We start from the raw sequence: 24,704 nt of genomic DNA, 5'->3' as shown, positions 1-24,704 counted from the left end.
TCTAAAAGTGGAAGGATGAGATGGGATGATGGTAGGAGACATTTGCTTTCATAGAATCTAACAGAAGTTTGAGGCCATTTGGCCCATCGAGCCAGTTCTCCAAAAGAGGGATTCCATTAGTCCCACTCCTCTTCTCTTTTCCCATAGCCCTTCCTAACAGTTATTTGTCTATTGTGATCGGGGTTTTCGTATTTATTTAAAAAATGCGTGTACAGGGAATATTCCTTGAATGTTAATTTGCCACATCTGATGTCAACTGTGGCTCAGTTGGCAACATTCTTGCCTCTGAGTCAGGAGGTTGAGCTTCAAATCCCAATCCAGAGACTTGAGAACAAACATTAAAACTGACCCTCCAGTGCAGTATTGAGAGGGTGCTGCACTGTTGAAGGTGCCATCCTTTGGATGAATTGTTAAGCCAAGATCCCATCTGCCGCCTTGGGTTGATGTAAAAGATCCTGGGACACTATTTTGAGGAAGATCAGGGGCATTATCCCCAGTGTCCTGGCCAATATTTATCCCTCAATCAACATAACAAAAACAGGTTATCTGTCAATTATCACATTGCTGTTTGTGGGAGCTTGCTGTGCACAAATTGACGGCTGCATTCCCTACATTACAACAGTGTCTGTACTTAAAAGTACGTAATTGGCTGTGAAGTATTTTGGACGTCCTGTGATTGTGAAAGATACTATATAAATGCAAATTGTTTTCCAATGGCTTGATTGACAGAATGGCCTCTTTCTGTGCTGACAAATTTCTATGATTCTAATTAATTAAGGCTAAGGCCTGCTCAGAATGTAGAAGTTTCCTAGTCCTTAGGTTGCCAATTCTCCAGGATTGTCATGATTCTTCAGGAATTCAAAGACTAAACTCCAGGATAATGTAAGCAAAACCCAAGAGAAAAATCTCTGAAGTGTTTTCTTAAAACAGAGACATGAATCTATGTGGGGTCGGAAGGGGTTCCACACCTTTGCCGAAATGGTGCCAGTGCCCTGATTCCAGAAGTCCTGCCCCTGAACCTGGCACTCATAATTTTTGCTGGGAGCGTGGGAGGGGAGATCTGGAGTGAGTTATATTTTGCAAATCCATGGTTCATGGAGGCAGCTGCACAAGGAAAAGTGCAACTGCCTTCAAACAGATACATTTTTTGTTACTAAGGTGTCCAAAGCATGACTTGTGGGCATTTGAGGCATAGGACTAACTCTGCCAGAGTTACTTGGAGAGGTTAGGTACAGCTTCAGGAGAGGGTAAGTGCCATTTTGGGATTGTTAAAAGTAGACATGAATGTGCAGGAAAAGTGGATAAGCTCAGTGGAACTCTCAAGCTGTCAAGTTATTTAAATCCCCCCAAGCCCTTAAATTTTTTTCGGAAAAAAGCCTGCTGTGACTGTAGTAGCAATTTCGCTAGTTGGCTGTTGACATAAGCCTGAGGGTTATCATTATAGGATTAGTGCTGCTTGACTGATTCCATAACCTATCATTATCACAGTCGGGGTTTAGGGGAGGGGGGGTGTGCAGGTGCAGGTGGGAGCTGTAAGTCCACAGTTTGATTGACAGCTCAAAGTGGTTATAAAGAGATTTTCTGTTTTTGGTGTGGGGCGATGAATGCAAATGTTTGGTTTTTTTTATAAGGGATTAAGTACTTGAATTTAAAAGTATTAAATGGGCTTTTATGAATGAGGTTTTTATGAAATAATGAAGCCTGCAATGGACACTTAGAACTTTATTTTATTTAATCTCATCATGGCCCTTGAGGTCTGCCCATGTTGGATATTGGGTGAGTTGGCATGGAGGGTGTAAGGGCAAAGGGGAATGAGTTGACACTAAATTGGCATAGGAGCTATAAAAGGCCATGGGGTGAGTGGGGGGGGGGGGGAATAGATTGGCATGGAGGGTATGAGGGGGCATGGTGGGTGGGTGTAGGGTCGTGAGGTGATATTTGTTGGTATGGATACAGCATGAGGAATGTGTGAGGGGTGAGGGCTAGAGGGCTGCCTTTGGTTTTATTGCAACTGGGATGAAGATCCAGAGCACTGAGGCAGGCCTTTTATACAGCTTGTCACACTGTTACCGGGTGCGGCAGGCCCAGCTCCTGTTAGCACCCGAACCCCCGGAATGAAAACCCAAAGATTCAGGGTATTTTCTCCCGAGTCGGATTTGCGGAGTCGGGAAATTTTCCAACTCTGTACTACCACCTTCAGGAGTGAAAATTCATCCCATAATGGATGAGTTAATTTTCTTTGAACATTCTTGTTTAATAAAAATATTGCAGGTAGGAAAAACAGCTTATTAGATGCTCCTTGACTGTCAGGCGATCAGATAATGAGACTGTCAGTCGGAAAACGAAAGACACCTGATGAAAATGGACGTGTTGGGGGAGCCAATGGGGAGGAGCATGGGGGTGGGACAGATAGAGGTGACATGTCATGTGATGCAATCAGCCAACTCCTGGAAGGCTCTGGATGTTTGCGGGATGTGTTGTGGGATATTGCACCATGTCAAATTGCGGCATCTGGTTCATTTTCCTTTGGGAATCTCGAGTGCTTTCATTGCTGCTGGTCCCACTTCATCTCTTGAGGAAAGGAGGCAAGAACTTGTAAAACCTCAGGACCTGCCAGAGCACTTTACAGCTTTTTTGAAGTGTAGTCACTGCTGTCATGTAGGGAAACACGGCAACCAATTTACTCACAGCAACTCCCACAAACAGCAGCGAGCAGGAGGCCAGATAATACTGTTTTTTTTTAGTGATGTTGGTTAAGGGATAAATATTGGCCAGGACACCAGAGAGGAGCCCCTGCTCTTCAAAATAGTGTAATTGGACCTATTAAGTCAACCCGAGAGGGCAAATGGGTACTCAGTTTAATGTCTCATCCGTAAGAAGGGTTAATTTGAAAGCACGGGTTGTGTGCCAATTCTGCGTAAGTGCTCCTTAATCTTCAAAAATAATTGACCTGAACTCCTGACTATTCATTTGTTGTGAATGCTAATTTAAGGGGCACAAGTAGAAAAACAAAAAAGCTTTCTGCGCTGTTGTAACAGCAGTTGTGTATTGGGGTAGATTCCATTCACTTTGTTATAGGTTGATAATATAAATATGGTGTATGTTACAAATTCAAATTCTTGGTTGTCCCCCTCTGGCTGTGTTAGTTTAGATGTTGAGTCTTAATTTAAAAACAAATCATACCATTCTGATGCCTCATTTTATTTTGTTCACATGTTATTTCTTCATAAACATTTGGGTTTTCTATTGTGAAGTGTGTTGAGTATTACATTTCTGTGTAAAGTACAGCACGCACAGATCTGGCTGAAAACTGTGCTCGGTTTAGGGCTTGTTCTAACTCGATCTATAAGGATAGAACACAATTTACTGATGCTTACAGCAACTTCAAATCTCTCTCCTGTCTTTTAAACTATATGTTGCAGAGAGACAATTCTCCTTCACAATTCTGCCCGATTGAAACAGTTGTTAGATTGTGATTAAGGGACTGTTTGTAAATGCACTTTGGCATTGACCCTGACTAAAATAAGGAAATGTCTGTAAATGCTCATTTTATAATAATACAACAGAACCAGGAATATTGATGGAAAGTTCTGCACAATGAATGTAATAATTAGATTGTTGATAAATACTGACTGACTGACTGACAGGAGAAGTAGAAAGGTAATAAATTGAAATATGCCAGAGAGTGCACAGGTCATAAGTAGAAAAAATCCAGCTGGTGATATAAGCATGTACAAGAACACACTGCATCTGGTAATAAATATAGTAACATATAGTGCTTCTGGTAATATTGTATAGCAGTACAGGAAGCGTACCAGCTGATAAATACAGTAATAATTTGCCAGATAACATTAAAGATATCAGTTGGTTAATTTATCTAGTGTGCTATCTTTTTTTCAGAATTTTGTTCATTGCCTGTTCCTTTATTATTGATGGCCATTTTGGTAATGTACTTGAGTTTTGGCTGTTAACTTTTTTAAACCAAAGAGCTGTACTGAATCTGCAAAGCCTCTGAATCACAAGCTCTAAAACCCCAATACAAGGTTGCAAGTCTAAAGCAATGATGGAGACAGGGAGCAGGAGGAGAATTTGAAATTCCACTGTTTGTACCTGAAGATCGGATAAGAATACAGCATTTTAGAGTAAAAACTGACAGTGCAGATTTGTGCTCCATCAATGAGCTGTTAACCTGAGGTCCCACCTAGCTATTCCACTATAGTGTTACATAGGAATTGCTAGATGGAAATAAGCCAAGATCCATTTAGTTTGTGCTCTACTGTCTTGATTCATTTCATGTCACAACGATAGTGGTGTTTTTGAGGAATCTCAGCAACCAGTCATTCAATTAGTTTACAACAGACCAGGACATAAGGCTAATAATGTTAGAAATGCAGGTCCCTTTAAGAGTGAACCAGGACAAACTTCAGAATGGATTGAGAGCAGGTGGTGCCCATTGTAGCCTGCACTTACGAGCTGGGTTTTCTCCAGTAGGGGAGTTGGCTTCTGGATAGGAAGAGGACCCAGAAGGGAAGAGTGGAAACTGGTATTTGTACTGAACTGTAGGTTAACAATAAAACAGTTGTGGTTCACTGAAGGTCTTCTGCTGCCTGATTCGGTAAATGAATATCCACCTGTTAAACAGAGGCAAGGTAAATTTCACTGCTGGAGAGCTTTGGGTCCAAAGTCACCTGCTTTTCACAAGCGTGCTACACTTATCATGCCAGATCTCAAATTACTCATATACTTTATCCCCAAATCTTATTTTCTGAAAGAATAGTGGACGTCAAAGATCCAATGCTGCTGCTCAAAGAAGAGTGGGGAGTTTGTTTCCCACAAACATTCTTCCTCGTCCCAATGTCATTGAAAGCAGATTAACTGGTCATTTATCCCATTGCGGTTTGTGGGACAACTTTTGTCTACATAATCACAGTCTCTACATTTCAACGTATCTAATTGCCCATGAACTGTTTGGGACATTTCTACAAGGATTGCTTTTCTATAATGGATCCTTCAGTAACTTGAACTCCAGCGAAGGTCGGCGAATGATGATTGGAATAAAATACCTTCAAGACTCTGCACAATACAGCCCACACTGGCTGAACGAAAGGATATTGATCAGAATTAGTTTGAGCATCTGTAATTGTGGAAAATAGCAAAGTAGTAACATTATATTTAATGGTTCAGTAGCCTATTACACTCACTATTGTAATCGCAGAACGCAATATGCAGCTAAACTCTGCCTGACTCTAGTATAATAAGCAGGCTGGTAGGGAATCAAAAATTTCTTGCCAGCTTGCTTCTATACCAGCTGATGGTGATTTCAGCCACGTCCCACACTGTATAATATTGGGGTGTCTTCACTTCTGTTTCATTAACGCATTAAAGTACCTGTTGATTCTGAACTTTCAGTCTTTGAAGTGATCAATCAAAAATCCAAAATTTTTCTAAAAACTTCATAAAGGCTCACTGGTGTTTAGAACCTTCAACAGCATAAAGAGCATGATTTGGAGGGAAAAAAATGTCAGACTTGGAGTAACTGAATATGTTGAGTTACTTTTAAAAGCAAAATTTCCAGCTTTTGAATACCATGTCTAACTGTGCATAATGCTGGGCTATTGGCATCAAAAATCTACTGGAACCTCCACAAAAGCATATTTTAATGAAAGAGCATCTTGAATTGGGATCATTATGTCAAATAAAAGAGCGAGTAGTCAAAAATAGGCATATGTCAACAATAATGTGCATTTTTTGAGAAAAATTATAACATACTATTATAATGGCGTTTTGGGATAATTTAGAACTTGGGCATTGTAAGTAAGTGTCTGGGTAAGCCCTTAATATATACAATCTGCATTCAGAATTATAAATGTTGGGAGCAAGATGCTTGTAAAATAATGTACAGCTGTGAATTGTAAATGCTGCACAAAGAGATCGACCAGAGTCTCTCATGTGTATGACTGACTTGCTAATTGCTACTTTTTTTTGGATAAAAGTGTGCAGAAGATGGGTTTTGAGCTTTATTTGTCTGCCCGAATGGCTGCCATCAGAGCTGATGGGTAAGATACACAGATGAGGAATATGTTTGACTAGAAATGATGTGGGGGCATGAGCATACCAATTCCAATACCCTTCTGATGGTGGAAGTGTAAATTTGTGCATCGTGATTAACTATTTACAAGATTGTGAGTTTTTTAAGTGCAGTGGAATAAATACCGTGATACTTTAAAGGGTTGTAGCATTTGCTATCATTACTTGCATCGGTATTGTTATTAATTGCCTCTTATTGCGATGCCCTGGATTCCTGATTGACATTTTTGGTTTTGCCTTTTTTAAAAAAAACTCGAGGATCTGTTGAATGAAATACTACCACTGAGTCAAATAAAAGCTGTAATTCAATATTGTAGTTCAGATGACAATTATAAACAGTTTTAGCTTTGCTTTCAGTATTCATGATGTCTGAACCCTTCAATTCGGGTTCCAATAAGCATTCTGCAATATCTCCTCACAATGCATTCATGCTGCAGAGCACCTTGCTAAAGCAATAGCAGCTTCTGGGCAGGAAGACACTGCACAGTTTGCGTTATGGTGACTTGAAGATAATTGCCACTGTGCAGTGGTGCAGATCATATTTGACTTGGAGGAGAGGCTACTGTTCCCAACAGATGAGAAGGTCTGTGTGCACTTAGCTAGTATAAAACTGCTTACCTGATTTGGATGTAGGTGAGTGCACTTTAGGACACTGCCTGCCAGATTTGACAAACATTTGCAGCACACCAGCTGCTGTGTTTGTTGCTATTGGATGTGTCAGTTGAAGGCACCTCCTGTGCTATTGTGCACTGCAATTGGTTGGATCTTGCTTACCTTCCTTGTAGTCATTTTGTTGTTCAATCCTTTTGTTATTCAGTCCATTATACAAATTAGGAACAGGAGTAAGCCACTCAGCCTCTCGAGCTTGGTCTGCCATTCAATAAGTTTACAGCTGATCTGATTTTAATCACACGTTCTTGCCTACCCCCTATGACCTTTCACTCCCATGCTTATCAAGAATCTATCTATTTTTGCCTTAAAGATATTCAAGGACTCTGCCTCAGCTACCTTTTTGAGGAAAAGAATTCCAAAGCGTCTCAACCCTCTGAGAGAATCTTTTCCTCATCTCTGTCCCAAATGGGCAACCCCTTATTTTGAAACAGTGATCCCAAATTCTGGATTCTCCCACAAGAGGATATACCCTTTCCACATTCACCCTGTCAAGTCCCTTCAGAACCTTTATAAGTCTCAATCAAGTCACCTCTTGCTCTTCTAAGCTCCAGCGATACAAACCTAGTCTGTCCAGCTTTTCCTCATAATACAACCTGCCCATTCCAGGTATTAACCTAATAAACCTTCTCTGAACTGCTTCTAATGCATTAAATAAGGAGACCAATACTGTACACAATACTCCAAATGTGGTCTCACCAATGCCTTGTATAACTGAAGTATAACTTCCCTACTCTTGTATTCAATTCCCCTTGCAGTAAACAATTATCTCAGTAAGCCACATCAATGACAGTCCTTTACATTCCACAAAAGAAGATTTTTTTTTTCCTGCCACTGAGAGGTATATTCACATTCACTCTGAGGATGGGAGTGTTTCTTAACCTGAATTGCTTCATACATTTTGAAAATTCAAGGAAGACTTGCATTTATGTAGTACTTTTCACAACCTCAGGACACCACTAAGTACTTTTTGCAACCAATGAAGTACTTTTTTGAAGTGAAGTCACTGTTGGAATGCAGGAAATGTCATGGCTAATTTGCGCACAGCAAGCTCCCACAAACAGCAATGTGATAATGAGCAAATTAGTCCTGTTGGTTGAGAGAGAAATGTTGGCCAGGGCACTGAGTGCTTTTCACAATTTGAGCAAGTGCTCCTTGCTGGTTATTCTGCTTTTTCCCTCATCCCGTCCATATTATTGGTACTCACACTTTAAATGTTCAGCGTATTTTCAGCCTAACATTGAATGATGGAGCAGGCTTGAGATGCTATATGGACTATTTCTTATATTCTTATATTATTAGTAATTTGAAGCAAAGCTCTCTTTTTAGTCTCGAACTGTACATGGGCATTGTTATCATATCTCATTTTCAACAGATATGTGTTATTTGAGAGGGAGTGGACGATCCCTTTCTTCTGCTGTGAAGTTTGAGCATTATATCTAATCACGCCATCCTGTGGATCAAAATTGCTTCTCACCCCTTCCACCACTGTGTGGCATGAGATATGTTGGTAGTCCAAACCCTGTGGCACTGTGTCACCCAGGCCAGTGACTTTAAAATGAGAACATTAGACAGATCCAAGTGCAAAAGAGTCTTTTGGTATAAGCGTTGATTCGTTTGGGCTGTGTGTTACTGTTGATTTAATGGCATTTACTTGGTACAGTTAACAGAGCACTTGGTTGCAGAAATATTTTAGTGTCAGGCTGACTTATCTTTTCCCAGCTGCAGCTCTTGTTGATGGAAAATCCTCGTGCTCCTGGAAGGCAAGGGTTTGTGTCAGAGACCATCTTTTGGAAAAAATTATCAGTGTATATTGGCCTGAGAACAAGCTGATAAAAGCTAAGAAAACTGCTTGACAATGTTGTGTAGTATGTGTCTCTTTCGATTACAACAGGCTCATTTCCAATGGAGCCACTTTTTTTTATTTAACCAAAAGTTGAAACATTAGACTGCTGATCCAAGTGTGATATGAAGTGAAGCATTGTCTTTTACTGATTGATGTGTTTGTGTTATCCAATTTATGTTGACATCTTGCTCATTGTAAAAACACAAACTGGGCAGAGACTCAGGGAGGTGGGTGAAAAAGAAATGAATGATGCGCATTTACATAGTGCCTTTCACAACCAACAGATGTCCCAGAACATTTTACAGCCAATGAAGTACTTTTTGAAGTGTAGTCATTGTTGTAATGAAGGAAATGTCATATTGTAAATGGTCACAGTGGGGAGGAAATGGTAGTTACTGGAAGAATGATACTATGAGTATGTGATCTAACTTAGGTGTTTAATATGATTAAAAGATATAATAGGATAGATAGAGAAAAATGATTTTCTGGTGGGGAGTTCAGAACAAGGGAGCACATCCTTAAACTTTGAACCAGATCATTCAGGAAGCACTACAAACAAAAGGCTAATAGAAACTTAGAGCACACTTTCCCACTGAAGCTGAGGGTTAATTGAAAATGTCAAAACTGAGTTTGATCGATTTTTGTTGGGCAAGGAAATTAAGCATTACAGAACCAAAGCGGTGGCTAGAGTTAAGATACAGATCAGCCACAATCTCCTTAAATGGTAAAAGAGGCTTGGTAGATGAATGGTCCACATTTTTGTTCCTAATTTCTTAATAAACCGCTCTTAATGAAGACACAAGGAAGTGGATTTGATGAAGGAACATCTTTGTAGAGCAGGACTATCTCAACTAAAACCAGTTTGTTCAACACCCCACCCCCACCACCACTGAACCCTAAGCTCTCGCATTCCCTCCATAACCATCTCCACATTCTCTCTACCCTTAAAACACTCCTCGAAATCCAAGCTTTTGGTCACCTATCCTAATATCTCCTTATGTGACTTGGTGTCAAATAATGTTTGATAATGCTCATGGGATAGTATTATTAAATTAAAGGTGCTATATACATGCGAGTTGTTGTTGTTGTTGTGCTTGAATATACGCAGAGCTTTGCCCTGTTTCTGTTTTGATAAAATTGCTCCTGATTTTGGTTCTGTCCTTGTGCCGTCTGTTGATGCAGCAAGGTCCAGGAGAGTCCCATACTTTTTAAAAATGTCTTGTCTTGTGTTTTCATTATGCTGCAGGAAGTCAATGGACAAACCAAAGAACTGTGCCCTCGGCTGTGCTGCATGAAGAAGTGCCAAAATGGCTATGGCTTTAACCTTCACAGTGAGAAAGCGAAGCCAGGGCAGTACATCCGATCGGTTGATCCAGACTCCTGCGCCGCTAAAGCTGGCCTGCGGGCTCAGGACAGAGTTGTGGAGGTAACGGAACAGTTTCCAAACTCTCTCAATCATTCTGAAAAATTCACTCATAGTCTCACTGGTCCCTTAACAGACTTGGGATCCAATAAGTGCCCAGAAGAATCATGTATTTATCTGTTACATCTTTGCAGGTGAATGGTGTGAATATTGAAGGGAAGAAGCATAGTGAAGTTGTAGCTTGTATCAAAGCCTGTGAGGAAGAGGCCAGGCTGTTGGTGGTGGATCCAGAAACAGATCAGTACTTCAAGAAACTGGGAATAACTCCAACTGAATCACATCTGAAAGGTGGGAATCGGCACAAAACCTCATTTAGTCCAGTGAGAAGCAAATGAGATACCTCATTCCAAGCAGCCCCCATTTCATTATTTGAAGGGGCTGCTCTTCAACTTCTGGTTCCACTTAAGTCCTGATGTTTCTTGTCTTTGGGCACTCGGTGTAGGATGTTGAGGTGGGCAAGTCGGAGGACATCCCCATTGGCATGCTCCTGGGGCTGACCAAGGTGGCCATTCAGTGGTCCAGGATGGACATAGCCAATGGAGAGTGGAGTCAGTCTAGCTGCCTGCCATTCTTCTGCAGTCTTGTTTGCCCTCAGCTAGCCCCACGCAACTTCGCCCTTTGAAATTTTATAAGTTTCCTTTTTACATTTTTGTTTTATTAGTTGCACACCCTAATAGGGGGTGCTTCTGTTCGGTTTTTTTGTTTTTTGTTGATAGTACTGGGGATGCCCTTACTGTTGGCTCTCGATTCATAATCTTCCTTCTTCTTTATTTCTGATTGGCTGCCGTTTTAACTTTAAGCCAATCACCAAACTGTAATGGAGAAAGTGTGACATTACAGGAAGTTGTGTGACCAACAGGAAATGCTTCCTGGAGGCGATACTTTTGATATTGTGCTTGATCAACCAGATTACAGAATAGACCCTTCAGGCGATATGCAGCTGCAATAAAAGCAAAGGAAAAAAGCAGGAAATCCTCAGCTGGTCAAGCAGCACTTGTTAATGTTTCAGGTTTCATCATTCTGTTCTGATGAAAAGTCATTGACCTGAAACATTAACTCTGTTTGTCTCTCTACAGACACTGCCAGGCCTGTTGAACAGTTCCTACATTTTTGTTTTTTTTTTAAATTTCTGGTTTCCAGCATCCGCAGTATTTGCTTTAGTATTCAGTTGCAGATTGGCTAATCCTCCTAATCAGATTTTCTGAGGTGAGTGCTCCCATCTAGACTTTGACCACATCAATTCTAAGGCAGCTTATCCTTTGCCTCACCACGCGCAACAGCATCGTACACTTTAAAAGGGGCAGCAACTGTTTGAAAGTTAGTTTGGGTTGGAAGAGCAGCTGTTCTATATTGAAATATTGGAAATTCCGTTTGCTCTCCAGGTTCTTGAGGACAGAACCTGACCAACACTCCAAGCAGTACTGAGGGGATGCTGCACTGTCAGAGGACCCGCCTTTCAAATAAAAGATTCCATGGCATGATATTGAAGAGTAGGGCAGCTCTCCCTGGTGTCCTGAGAAATGTTTATTCCCTAAACCAACATCACTGAAGCAAATTATGTGGTCACTATACATTGCTGTTTCTGGGAGCTTGCTGTTGCATATTAGCTGCATTTCCTACATTACAACATTGGCTACACATCAAAAGTTGCTCTTTGGCTGTAAAATGCTTTGTGAAAGGCGCTATATAAGTCTAAGTCTTTCTATTGGGACATGAATTATAAAAATTTATTTTCTACTTTCCCCAGCTGAGTAAAATATTTTTTTCAACTTTAGGCATCAATATTGCCTCAAAGACTCTGAGGTCTGGTAACAGAGTAAAGCCTCCTCTGCACCATCCCAGAAACCTGCCTTACACACCCTCATTGCCTGCTCACCTCCATATGTTCCAGCTCCCTCCTCCCTTTTACATCCATTAAGTGAGCAGCCAGGGCTTCAGTTTAGTGTCTTATTCGAAAGGCGGGTCCTCCGACAGTGCAGCATCCCCTCAGTACTGCTCGGAGTGTTGGTCAGGTTCTGTCCTCAAGAACCTGGAGAGCAAACGGAATTTCCAATATTTCAATAACTCCCAGGCAGAATTTTTCCAATAGAGAGGTTTCCTGCCAAGCCGCAAGAGAAGTTGGCGGTGGACGCATCCCTGTCATGCTGGTTGCCTACAGCCTACTTAACACTCTGAGGAGCTTTAAATGACTGCAGGAGAGACTTCCACCTCTTACTCAGGTGGGAGTCCTGCCTAAGACTTGCCAGCCAGTCTGATTGGCTGGCAGCTCTGTGGTCCCAGCAGTGCCACTGGAAGTAGTGGCTGCTGCTGGGACTACAAGCAGTCCCAAGAAATCAAAATGCAGAGCCCAAAGGTCCTGGGGAAGTCCAGGGTTTTGCGGCAGGTAGGGGACGCCTGGGGGTGAAGGTGAGGGCGTGTGTGTCTTGATTTGAAAGGCATCTGAGGAGAAGAGCACCTTGGGGTGGTGGGGGAGGTCCAGACCTTTTGAGCGATCTCGAAAGGGGGCCAGTAACGGAGGTGCTTCTTTCATCTGAGGCCAAAGCTGGATAAACTGCCAGGCTTCTCTTTGCCCCTGAATCTCTCCTGTTGGCCTCAAAATTGAGGGTGGGGTGAGAAGCGACACTTCAAGTGGCCATAAATTGGCTACTTAAGGGCCTCAATTGGGGCATGGGCAGATGGGTCACCCTAGGCTTTGCCTGCCCCCTGTAAAATTGCAGACAGGTCAGGGGTAGTTAGGAAGGTGACAGGAAGACCATCTGGAGAATTTTATGGGTTCTCCTGCCTGCAAATCCACCAGCGGTAAAATTCTACCACCAATAAAAATCAGTTTCCCACTGAGCTTAGTGTCTCACTTGAAAGATGGTATCCCAGACATTGGCTATTGTTATGGCTTCCAACTGAGCTTCCTACAATATGGACAGTTCCCGGTAGAAACCGGATCAAGATGGCCTAAGCTCAACTATGGATTGTTCCTCCATCTTAATTACTACCTGAGTCTTGAGTGATAAACTTTGTGCTTATAAAGAGGAATGATTTCAAATTGGTGGGGAATGGAATTTGTTTCATGTGTTAACACACTGACTGAAATGAGCTCCCCCAAACAGTCATAGTGAGTTTTAGATGTGGTGTAAAGCTGTGTGAGGCCAAGAGTTATTTATGATCACAGCACAACATGTTGAATCAGCGTGACATCTGTAATAATTTAAGGAAATTTAAATAATTTCAAATAATTTACGCTAATGATCCAAGACTTTGTTGTCCTGGCTAAAACTAGCCAAATGTACTTAGCCCATCACCCATGATAAAAACCATAGCAACTTACAGCACTGAGAGAGCTGTTCGGCCCAACAAGCCTCTGCTGTCTCTTTGAAAGAGCATTTGTGCTTCATTTCACACCCTCCATCTTTGTTCGCAACCCTTTCAGTTTCTCATCCTCCTTGTCCCGTTCCCTTTAAAAAAAAAATTCTTTATGAAATCTGCTTCCACCACGTTCTCAGCTACAGCTTTCCAGATCCCGACAACTGAGTAAAGCAGCTTCTCTTCATTTCCACTCTAGGCCTTCCGCTAATGATTTTAAATCCATGGTTATGGACCCACTTGTTAGAGGGAGTAGTTTTTCTCCATCCACTCTATCAAAATTGGAGCTAGCTTTCTTCCTATTACTCTGAGCTAAACCTAAAGTGAAGGGACGGTGTACAGAATGCACCATGACACCTCATCCCCTCCGGTACATTTCCTTGATACCTGGCGACTATGTAGTGACTTGCATGCAAGGAGATGAAGTCTCTGTGACCTATTGCCACATACTTAATGAAAAGTAGTCGAACACCCATTACTAGAAAATTCTACATTCAATCCATCATGAGTAAGATTATCTTATAACAATTATGCTAACCATGTGTTGAGTTTTAGATTTATGCAAGTTGAATAATTTAAAGGTAATTTCCAACCACAGAATACATTAGATAGATGTACTGGTTTGAGTGAAACTGGATCAGGATTCTCAGAAGGTTGTGGGTTCAAGCCCTTTACCATATGTTTGAGCTCATAATCTAAACTGACACATCAGTGCAGCACTGAAAGGGTGCTGCATTGTTAGACATGCTGTCTTTAGAAGCAATGTTGAACCCTGTCTGCCTGCTCAGATGAATGTTAAAAACTCTACTGGTACTATTTGAAGATCAGGGAATGCTGTCAGTGTCTTCGTCAACACTTCTCTCTCAGGCATCATCACCACAGAGGATTAATTGGTTACTCACTTCATTGCTGTTTGTGGGTTCTTGCTGAGTGTGAAATGTCTATCGCACTGGTCTATGAAACAGAGATTGCTGTGTGTAAGACACTTCTGAGCACTGTTTGGATGAAATCATCCGACTGGCAGTTGTGGTGAGGCTGAGTTTAGGTTACAACCTTCAACAGAATAGGAACTTTATCAGCTTCTTGATAATCACTTAGACTGATGTGGTGGAAATGCGTGACCCAAAAAATGGGCCAGTAATCCTTCACCAGTATGAGCATCCTCACCTTCAACAGCACAGAAAACAATTGAGATGTGCAGACGAAGAAGATTACCGATTAGGGGGAGATAGTGGCATCGTAGTAATGTCACTTAACTAATAATCCAGAGGCCCAGGCAAATGGTCTTGGGACATGGGTTCAAATCCCACTATGGCAGCTGGTGGAATTTAAATTCAATTAATAAATCTGGAATATAAAGATAATTTCATGATCACCATTAGAGACTATCATATTGTCGTAACAATCCATCTGGTTCACTAATGTCCTTTAGGGAAAGAAACCTGCCGTCCTTGCCTGGTCTGGCCCACATGTGACTCCAGACAAGCAGCAATGTGGTTCACTCTTAATTACCCTCAGTTCAAGGGCAATTATGGATGGGCAAAAGGGCTGGCCTTGCCAGCGATGCTCTCATCCCATGAAAGAATAAAGAAAAATAAAATTTCATTCCACCCACACATCCCCTCCCCAACTCCAAAAATAATTTTCTAGAACGGCATGGTACTTTTTATGAACTGAGTTTGTGCTTCCAGCTGGCTGGTTTTAATTCTTATCTTGTGTGCATTTATATACAGAAGGTCCATGTAGAACAGAAAAGATTAAGGGGAGATTTAATAGAGACATTCAAAATCATGGAGGTCATAAATTTAAGGCAATTGGCAAAAGAGTCAGGGGCGGGATGATGAGTATTATTTTACCGAGTGAGTTGTTATGATCTGGAATGCACAGCCTGACAGGATGGTGGGAACAGATTCAATGGTAACTTTCAAAAGAGAATTGGATAAATATTTGAAGAGGAGAAAATTGCACGACTATGGGGAAAGAGCAGGGGAGTGTGACTAATTGGATAGCTCTTTCAAAGAGCAGGAATGCTGGACTGAACAGCCTCCTCCTGTGCTCCTTCTTCCATGATTCTAAAAGAGAGGTATCTTTTCTGGTCAGTTTTTGAAACAAAAACTTGAAGTAAATAACAGATTGACTTTGGTGTGTATGTAACAACTTGGCTGCCCTAAGAAAAATAGCACCGTACATGTTATTTAAGGCGTACAAGTGTTTGTATGGTAGTGTTCTTTCAACAATGAAAGGTGAGGTTGAGGAGAATTGAGTTGCCAGCAAATAGCTTTTTTTCTTTATTCTTTCATGAGATGTGGGCATTGCTGGCAATGCCAGCATTTGTTGCCTGTCCCTAAATGCCCTTGAACTAAGTGGCTTGCTAGACCATTTCAGAGGACACTTCAGAGTCAACCTCATTGCTGTGGGTCTGGAGTCACATGTAGGCCAGACCAGGTAAGGATGGCAGATTTCCTTCCCTAAACGACATCGGTGAACCAGATGGGTTTTTACGACAATTGACAATGGTTCCATGGTCACTATTACCGAGGCTAGCTTTTGAATTCCAGATTTATTAGCTGAGTTTAAATTCTACCAGCTGCTGTGGTGGAATTTGAACCCATGTCCCCAGAACATTGGCCTGAGCCTCTGGGTTACGAGTCCAGCGACATTGACGGTGTATCACCACCTCCCAGAAAAGCTACCTCTCTCAGTGTGAATCGTTCTTTAAAATTTTTATTTTGTTTAATCCTGACTCTGACCTGGTATTTACATGATCAATGCTGTCTTTGGGGGCACTTGTGTTCTTTCCATTCATTTGCATTAAGTTGTTGCTGTACCTAGGCTGTTGCTTCATCCTTTTTGAAGGAACGGAATTGACTGACATTGGAAGGATTAAGAGAAATAGAAGCAGCGTTTCTGGGAAGCCTAACCGAATTCACCATTTTAGAACCTGTGTGCCTGGAATTTGTAAATGGACCATTTTGATGCTGCGCCCTCGCAGTTGCCGAGAATGGAGTTGAGGCTGTCCAAGGTCACATGATTTTGGGGCTTCCACCCCGAAGGCAAAATAGATTTTAATCCCAGAGAAGGATTGGAGCTGAAGTTCTGGAGGTGAAAGTAGTCATTCACTTCGGCCCATGGTGCAGTGTTTTACAGTAAAATTCTTGAAAGAGTTTGGGATTCGGTATAATTGAATTAATTTTTTTAAGAATACATTTTTAGCTAAATGAGTCACCATCTCGAGCCAGACTCAGCTCCATTTTCCCTGACTGCAAGACTGTGCATTAACTGGACACTCTATCTAGTATGTGTAGTAACTGTCAGTCTGTTGTGATGCATGAAATCACATCATGCCGTTGGTAAATGTCATTATCAGGAGAGCTGGTCATCAGCAGTTACTGATCTTGGGTGAAGCAATTAAATCCACACTCAGTGAGGCAATATTTAAGCCAGGGCCTTTCAGCAGTTGTGTTATCAAACTCTGCAGCTTCAAGGCAGTTTCCACAACAGTGTTTCAGTGATAAGTGTTAACAATGTCTGCTTGTTCAACCTAATAATTATCATGGCCATGTTGGCAGGCCACAGTGTATCAGAGAGGGGTGAATTCAATTTCACAACTTGTTGTAGTGTGGTTTGAAGTTGCGTAAGTTGAATTTTGCGGGAGTTTGCCCAATTTCCCTCTGAAGTTGCAACAAGTTTGGGGAGCGCACATGGAATTTCCACCCCCTTGATTTTGGGGGGATGGTGGTGTCGTCGTGATGTCAATGAATAGGTAATCAAGAGTCTAATGCTCTGGGGACATGGGTTCAAATCCCACCACAGCAAAAAATAAAATCTACAATACAAAGCAAGTCTCAGTATGACAAATGACAACTATCATTGATTGTTATAAAAACCCATCTGGTTCACTAATGTCCTTTTTTAGGGGAAGAAATCTGCCATCCCTTACCTGGTCTGGCCTACATGTGACTCCAGATCCACAGCAATGTTGTTGACTCTTAACTGCCCTCAGTCCAAGGACAATTAGGGATGGCCAACAAATGCTGGCCTTGCCTGTGACGCCCACATCCCATGAATAAGTTTTTAAAAAATTGAGTCACTAGTCCAATACTATAATCAGTACAATACCGTATCCAACAATTTATTGTCTTCCTCTTTAGGTAACTAATGTCAGGCTGTAACAATTCATGAAATCTGGTTCATTTAGGGTAAGGAGTACCTTGGAAAACCACTGGTGTTTGATAATTTTCTTCTGTTCCATCTTATCTTATTCTCTCAATTTCAGGGCCTTTGCCACAGCCACTGGCAAATGGATCTCCACGGACACTGGTGAGTAATGACTGAGGGGCGGTTTGGCTGTTTGATGCCTGAAGCAAACATACTTCTAATTCCACAATCTGCACACTGAGCATTGTGAATGAAAAATTCTTCTGCAGCTCTGTTTCTTCCGTTTTAAATCCAGAAAATGTTCTTGCACAGGAACTACACAAAAAAAAAGGCCATTTGGCCCAACTGGTCCATGCTCCACTTAAGCCTCCTCCCATCTTTCCCCATCTAACTCTATCAGCATAACATCTGTTCCCTTCATCTTCATATGCTTGTCCAGCTTCCCCTTAAATACACCTGTTATTCACTGTGTGGTACTGGGTTCCACATTCCTCGCTCCCTGGGTTAAGAAGTTTCTTCTGAATTCCCTAGTTGTTTTCTCAGTGAATTTCTTATATTGACGGCCTCTGGTTTTGCGCTTGCCCCACAGTTGGAAACATTCTCCCCGTGTCTACTCTGTCAAAGCCTTCAATAATTTTACAAGCTCTAGGTCACCCCTCAGCCATAGATTACAATAGAGCACATATAACCATTGAGGTATTCAGCGATTTTTCATAGTGAGACAGCATGCAGTACCCTCACGGATCAGTGGAACTCATGAGAGGGCACTGTTCAGAAGTAGCATGTGTGGAAGGGTCAGCTAATGACATTCTTCCACCATCACCAGAACTTCTAGAACCTTCATACCTCTGCCAGGTGACGCCATCTTCAAAACTATATGTGGAGGGGGACGATCTTTACTTTTGAAGGTAAAATGGACGCTTTTAATGCCGGGCAATAGAAATGGAATTGGGGAGAGATAGATAATGGGCAGTTGTATCCGTCTCACCTTTTCATCACCCAAAATCAAAATTACCACCAAAATTTCCATCCGAGATCCCATGTGCTCAATTGTAAACATCCTTTGTCTTACTAAGCCACACACTAGGCAGGATTTAGTTGCTGCGATGAGGTTCCTGCCCAGCGATTGGAAACTGGTGGGAGCTCTGCATTGCCTTTCTATGGGAGACCTGACACAAGGTAAACAAGCATTGACCTGGGCAATGTTGTTCCTCCCAATCAAATAAGGCACCCATGGGACAGATGTCCAGCCTCTGAGAGCTGCTGGCTAATTAGAGGCTGGCAGCGCTGCAGTACCGGTTGGGAACGATGTCTGTTGCTGGTGGTACACTCAGGCCTTCAGCCGGGATCTTCGCTGGATCCCTAGAGAGAGAGGGGTAAATGGAGTGGAATGGGGGTCACTGGCAAGGGGTTGGAGGAGAGTCCGATGCAAGGGCAGGGGGTAGTTTTCAGCAGGGGTCCCTATCCCCAACCCCACCCTTCTCCTCCTCACCCTTCCCACCCCTCCTTCCTATTCCCAGTGCTGGAATGTTGGGTCCTTCAATCAGGCACTGAGTGCCTGTGAACGAGGGCCCTCCCCTCCCCTTATCTCCTCTCCCTTCACTTCCCCTCCCCTCCTCCTTCACCTGCCCTCCCATCCTTCTCTTCACCCCACCCCCCCCCTCCCCCAGCGCCCCCTTCTCCCAGTGCCGGGAGTCTAATGCATGGCATCGTGATTCTCCGAGCCTACCCACCATCTTGACCACTCCTGCGGCCTCCATTAAATTCCAACACTGGTTAAAATAGAAGCAGGTAGCTGTTCCCTCATTCTTTCTTGTGCAGGGAAGAAAGCATTAGTATTCAGAAGGTAAACCCAGCAAGCTCAATGCTACTCTCTGAAATAAATATACATGTAAAGCAAATAGGAACAGTGAATGTAAGTATATCCCACAGTGGGAAACAGTGCCAATTAAACACTGACTGATAGAACTTGACAACAATGAGAAATAGGCAGGGCTATGGTGAAAGAGCTGGGGGAATGGCACTTTAAAGAGTCAGCACAGGCACAATGGTCCAAATGGCCTCTTTCGGTGCTGTACGAAAGTAAGCTCCTCAAGCATCTAACGTCCTCCGTTGGAAAGTGGGAAACTGAGACATGTTGCCCTACACTCATTCCGCCTCCTCACCATTAACTCAACCTCGGGAGGTTCTTCATATTGACAATTAATTGCAATCCAGATAATCATTGATTTGGTCTATACGTCTAATCTCAGTGTTAACAAACCCCCTGAAGAGATGAATATTATTTTTGCCTGAAGCAACTTCAAATCCAGTCACTGTGTGATGAGAAACAGGTATTTGTTAGTCCTGCAGTATGCTTCTCTGTGAGGTCAGAGAATAAACAAGATATAGTTTGTAACTCTTTCGAGTACAAACCCGTTTCCATCTGTTCCTATTCAGATGAAGTTACATTGTTTCATAGTTTGCCATTGTGAGATTTGAACTCTTGATCTTGGGGTTACAAACCCAGTACCATAACCACTTGGCCACAAAGGTCAAGATCCACTATGGGAGTCCTCAGTCATTGAGACAAATGCTGGCCCTTCAATAGCAGGGGATTGTGATGTGTGACTTGGCTAGAACATAGTGTTATATATTTGTAAACACCGTTATGCTAAAGGTGCAATAATATGCAAGTTTTTGTTGTACAGATGGTGTGAATATTTCCTACTTTTTTTTGCAATTCCATTTTAACAACTTTTTAAATTGCTGACTAATTGGATTGAGAGGACCATATTTTAAATTTGTTGTATTAATTGCTACCTATTCTGCTATGTGACACCTGTGAAATTGCAAATATTCAGTTTTGCTTGCCATTTGTAGTGATGCGAATCTTGCAAAGCTGGTGAATCTTGCCAAATTCCATCTCAGTGCAACTTAATTGTGACTAAAAATAATTCACAGGCCGACTTCAGCAATGAAAGTTTGCTAAATGCTTATCTTGTGAGCGGATATTGGGATCGAGGAGAGCCAGCAAATGTGCGCTGCTCCAAGCTTGCAAGTGACCTAATTACTTTAGACCAGTCAGTGCGAAGAGTACCCCTTGCCGGAAGATAAATGTGACTAAAGTGAATTATCCTACATTGGCTGATAGCAGGGTTATCCGTTTCCCTGAGTGAAAATTGACCTAATTCAAAATAAATTCATTCCACATGGCAGGAAGGGATGGAATGTTGACCTGTGAAGGATTTCAGTTTTGCAGAAGGGCAAATGAGGTGCACTACGTATTGCAGTCGACTTATCAGACTATGTGCAGCTTCTTTGAGTGGCCATATATAACAAATGTAGGTGATAGATGATGGCATGTATGTCATTTTAGGTTCTTGTGAAGTGTACCTGTTACAGAGCATTAAAGTTTAAACCTGTTGCACAGAAGTTTTTAATTTGGTTTTATTTATTCCTGGAGAATCCCCTTCATCACTATAATGAGTTAAAATATACTGGCTTTGACATTATTTTCTTGATTTAGCAGTTAGCCAAAAGGAATTATTTTGAACTTTCTAGCAAGGTGAGATACAATGATAGTGCATGTTTGCAGAAACAAGACTGTAATTAAAAACCCAGTTTCCTACAAATTAGAGCAAACTTAATTGCAGGCCTTGGTATTCTTCAGCTCTCTGAGGGTGTTTCATATTGTATAGAGGACAGTGATTATTTCTAAGAGCATCTTGCCTTTTCTTCACGTGACTGCATAAAAAGAGCTAATCAGGTGGTTAAGTGAAATTTATTTAGTTAAATTATAGGAATTATAATCTAAGGAGACTCTAATAATATGAATTGAATTGCAGAAGCATCCTAACTAAAAACATAATGCACTTGTGATAGGAATACGATTGGATCAGCGCCCTAATTAAAGTTGCAAAGCCAGGTTCTGTTTTGAAGCAATTTGCTTCTATGAATAGCATCACAATTAGAAATCTGGATCTTTGAACATTACAAAAATCTAATCTGAAAGTAAGTTTTTATTCAATCTACTTATTCCTCAACTACAAATGACATAGAATTTGCAGCACAGAAATGGGCCTAACTGGACATTTCTGGTTTTTATGCTCCATGCAAGCATCCTCTTACCTCTCATTTTCTCACCACATCAACATACCCTTCTAATGCTTTCTCCCACATGTGTTTTTCTAGTTTCCCCTCAAATGTATCTATGCTGTTCAACTTCACAACTCCCCATGATGGTGAGTTTCATGTGTAAACCACTTGCTGCTCAGAAAGTTTCTCCTGAATTTCCTATTGGATTTATTAGTGTCGACCCCTAGTTTTGGACGCCATACAAGCCGAAGCATTTTTTTTTTCTATGCCTACCCTATTGATCTCCTCTCATAATTTGAAAGAGGTCCATCGGGTCGCTAACTACCCCCAGCCTTTTCTTTCCCAATCAGTTAGACCGGTTAATGCTTATTTTTTTGTTGTTGTTATGTATTTACTTTTACTTTTTTTAAACCTGTGCAGATGAAAGGAGACCTAGACAATGATCCGTTTGCAGAGAGTGGATTGAATTTAAGTCCCACAGCGGCTGAAACCAGAGAGAAAATGCAAGCTAAGCGCAAGAACAAGAGGGCGCCTCCGATGGACTGGAACAAGAAGCATGAAATTTTCAGCAACTTTTAAGCTGAATGGATTGTCCCATTGAACTCTTCAGTTCCCCTGACCTTCAGGCAGAGTTAACATCTTCACTCCATTGATATTCATTTCCTCTCCACATCTGGTGTGGCAGAGGGAAAAAAAATGCCCGTTAATATGATTATTAAAAGACTGTGACCAAAGCTTTACCTTTTCTCATGCCAGCTGCTTATTTGCTTTGTGCTTAAAGTATATCTTAAATAAGATTTGTCGTAGCGTAGTTTTAATCGGGCTAGTGAACAGAAATTTTTCCACCAGCTTTTTTTTTGTCTTAATTTTTTTTTACTTGAGCTGAGTTTTGATACTACAATCAGCCTTCATTACAGGACAGAATAACTGGATTATTTAGACAAGAGCCGTAGTTACTTTCTGAAATAGAATTTGTCTTTTGTGAAATCTTGAGTATGATTTACTTGTTTGGCCTAATAACCTACAGGCTACCAATCCTTTCACTCAAGCACCATGTCTCAAGTATTTCCAGAGCTGCCTGGCTAAAAATGTCTTAGCTTATCTGGTCTTGTCTTTTTACACTGTCATGGGTTAGTTTCACCAGCTGGTGGTTGAAATACAAAGTCTTATTAGATCTAATGGCAATTACAAAATGTGAGGTGGGTAAGAGGGGAGGCAAGAACAGGCATAATGTTCCTTATCATTACAGCCTCAATGTAATACAATGTATAGAGGAAGCATTTTACTGCACATCAGGAATGGCTTAACTTTTTTGTATGGTAACTGCTGTTGTAAGCAGCATTGAAAATATTTTAACATTTTCCCCTCCATGCAACATTTTCACCAGATTTATACTGAGCGTTTGCTTAGTAACTGATTACTGAGTTATTTCAAGCAGTAAAATTTGGGAGATAATAATGGAGATTAAATATTGGCTTCTCACATATTGGCACATCACTGTTTTTGAGTTGGGGAGAGAGAAGTTGCATTTAATGCTGTCACTGGTTAGCTATTAATAAACACATGCTTCACAATATATTTAAACCGACTGATAGTATAAAAATAAGGAGTTTTTAAGTTTTATTGACAAAGGGTAATGATTGTGGCACTAACCAAAAACTGTAACATTCAGCCAGTATTCAATTTGGTCCCTTTTTAAAAATATATTAATGCAATCTATTTAAACAGTGTATTCAAGGCTTCCTGCAGGTCTGTGCTCTAATGAGCTGAAGGGAGTTGGGAAAAATAGGTTGTGATTGTCAAAGATGGATTTCCTGCATTGATTGAGAATTGTAAAGGGTAGTGGGTCAGTACCTTCTGAGAATGCTTTAGTTTCTGACCAGCTCCTATTCATACTAATTTTCTCTACATTCCTGTTTAATATTTTCCAGTCCTGAATTCTGAGAGTGAAATCATTAACTTTGTCGTTTGCCTGTATGTTCTAGTTGCAAGACTTTCGCAGCAGTCTGCAATTCTTGGATAATATTTTTGTTGCTATCCTCAGCTCTTAACTTTTGCGTCCTGCGACACACAATGGCTCTCTATTTCCAATTATTTTAATTAACCTTATTCACACAAGGCCAAAATCTAGGTGCCACATTTTGAATAGCTTCTACTTATTCAAGGTTAGAATAACTAGAAGCATTGCATAGGGGGCTAATGGAGGAGTCTGTAACACTGTTTGGAATTCACATGGATCTTGTAAGTTTTGAACTGAAAAGTGCACGAACTTTCAACAAATCTTTGACATATAAATCCAGAAAATGCTGAAAACACTCAGGTCAGGGAGCATCTGTGGAGAGAGAAATGGAGTTTACGTTTTAACTCGATGACTTTTTCACTAGATCATTTCATTCAACCCTGACTATAGATTATTGACCTGAAGCTTTTAACTCTCTCTTTCCAGAGATGCTGCCTGGCCTACTAGGTGCTTTCCAGCAGTTTTAAAAAAAATGTTTATTCCCAGCATCCAAGGATTTTTATGTTGATATAATACTAGTTTGAAATGCTGGACACAAGAAAGGGCTTGAAAACAGAAGTTTCTATAAAGGAAGATGATTGTGGGCAGGTAGGCAGCAGCAAGAGGTAGATTGTGTTAATCAGCGTGACAACCATCTATGTGGATAGGAACTGAATAATCTTTGCTTTCTAGCTGAAGACTTTGCAGTCAATAATGCAAGATAAATAGCTACTTGAAGGAAAGCATGTAAACATTTATATAAACAGGCAAATTTCTGATACCAGTGATTTGTGCAGTCATTATGCCTTGTACTTCTGAGAATCTAGTTTGAAAATATCATAAGCACATTTCAGTAACTTGTATAATACTCTGTCTTCTGTGTATACTGTACTGTATATTGTTAATAAATGTATTTCAGCATGACAAAGCTGGCTACTTTTGGTTCATTGAATTGGATTTTGGGTAGCATTGCAAAGAACGTGTCTCTTAATTGTCCTCAGTCAGGTGTGATCTGGACCATAACTTACATTCATATAGTGCCTTTAATGGAATAAAACTTTCCAAGGCACTTGATAGGAGTGACTAAC

At 41.2% G+C, this 24,704-nt stretch overlaps 2 protein-coding genes across 2 annotated transcripts in view; one reads left to right on the top strand and one right to left on the bottom strand.

Annotated features, from left to right (window-relative positions):
- The window catches only part of LOC121288125 (Na(+)/H(+) exchange regulatory cofactor NHE-RF2), a 112,726-nt gene extending 88,182 nt beyond the window's left edge, over positions 1–24,544 (top strand). The window contains exons 3-6 of the mRNA XM_041206478.1: positions 9,849–10,028; positions 10,160–10,313; positions 17,659–17,702; positions 22,038–24,544. Coding sequence (XP_041062412.1) covers positions 9,849–10,028; positions 10,160–10,313; positions 17,659–17,702; positions 22,038–22,196 — 537 coding nt within the window. The 3' untranslated portion in view covers positions 22,197–24,544. The remainder of the gene's footprint in view (positions 1–9,848; positions 10,029–10,159; positions 10,314–17,658; positions 17,703–22,037) is intronic.
- Positions 13,349–24,704, bottom strand: part of nthl1 (nth-like DNA glycosylase 1) — a 35,833-nt gene continuing 24,477 nt past the window's right edge. The window contains exon 5 of the mRNA XM_041206477.1: positions 13,349–13,474. Within this exon, the coding sequence (XP_041062411.1) occupies positions 13,411–13,474 (64 nt within the window). The 3' untranslated portion in view covers positions 13,349–13,410. The remainder of the gene's footprint in view (positions 13,475–24,704) is intronic.

This window comes from Carcharodon carcharias, chromosome 15 (assembly GCF_017639515.1).
Source record: "Carcharodon carcharias isolate sCarCar2 chromosome 15, sCarCar2.pri, whole genome shotgun sequence".
Classification (NCBI taxonomy): domain Eukaryota; kingdom Metazoa; phylum Chordata; class Chondrichthyes; order Lamniformes; family Lamnidae; genus Carcharodon; species Carcharodon carcharias.
The sequence above is the reverse complement of the archived record's forward strand: the minus strand, read 5'-3'. Positions and strand labels throughout refer to the sequence as shown.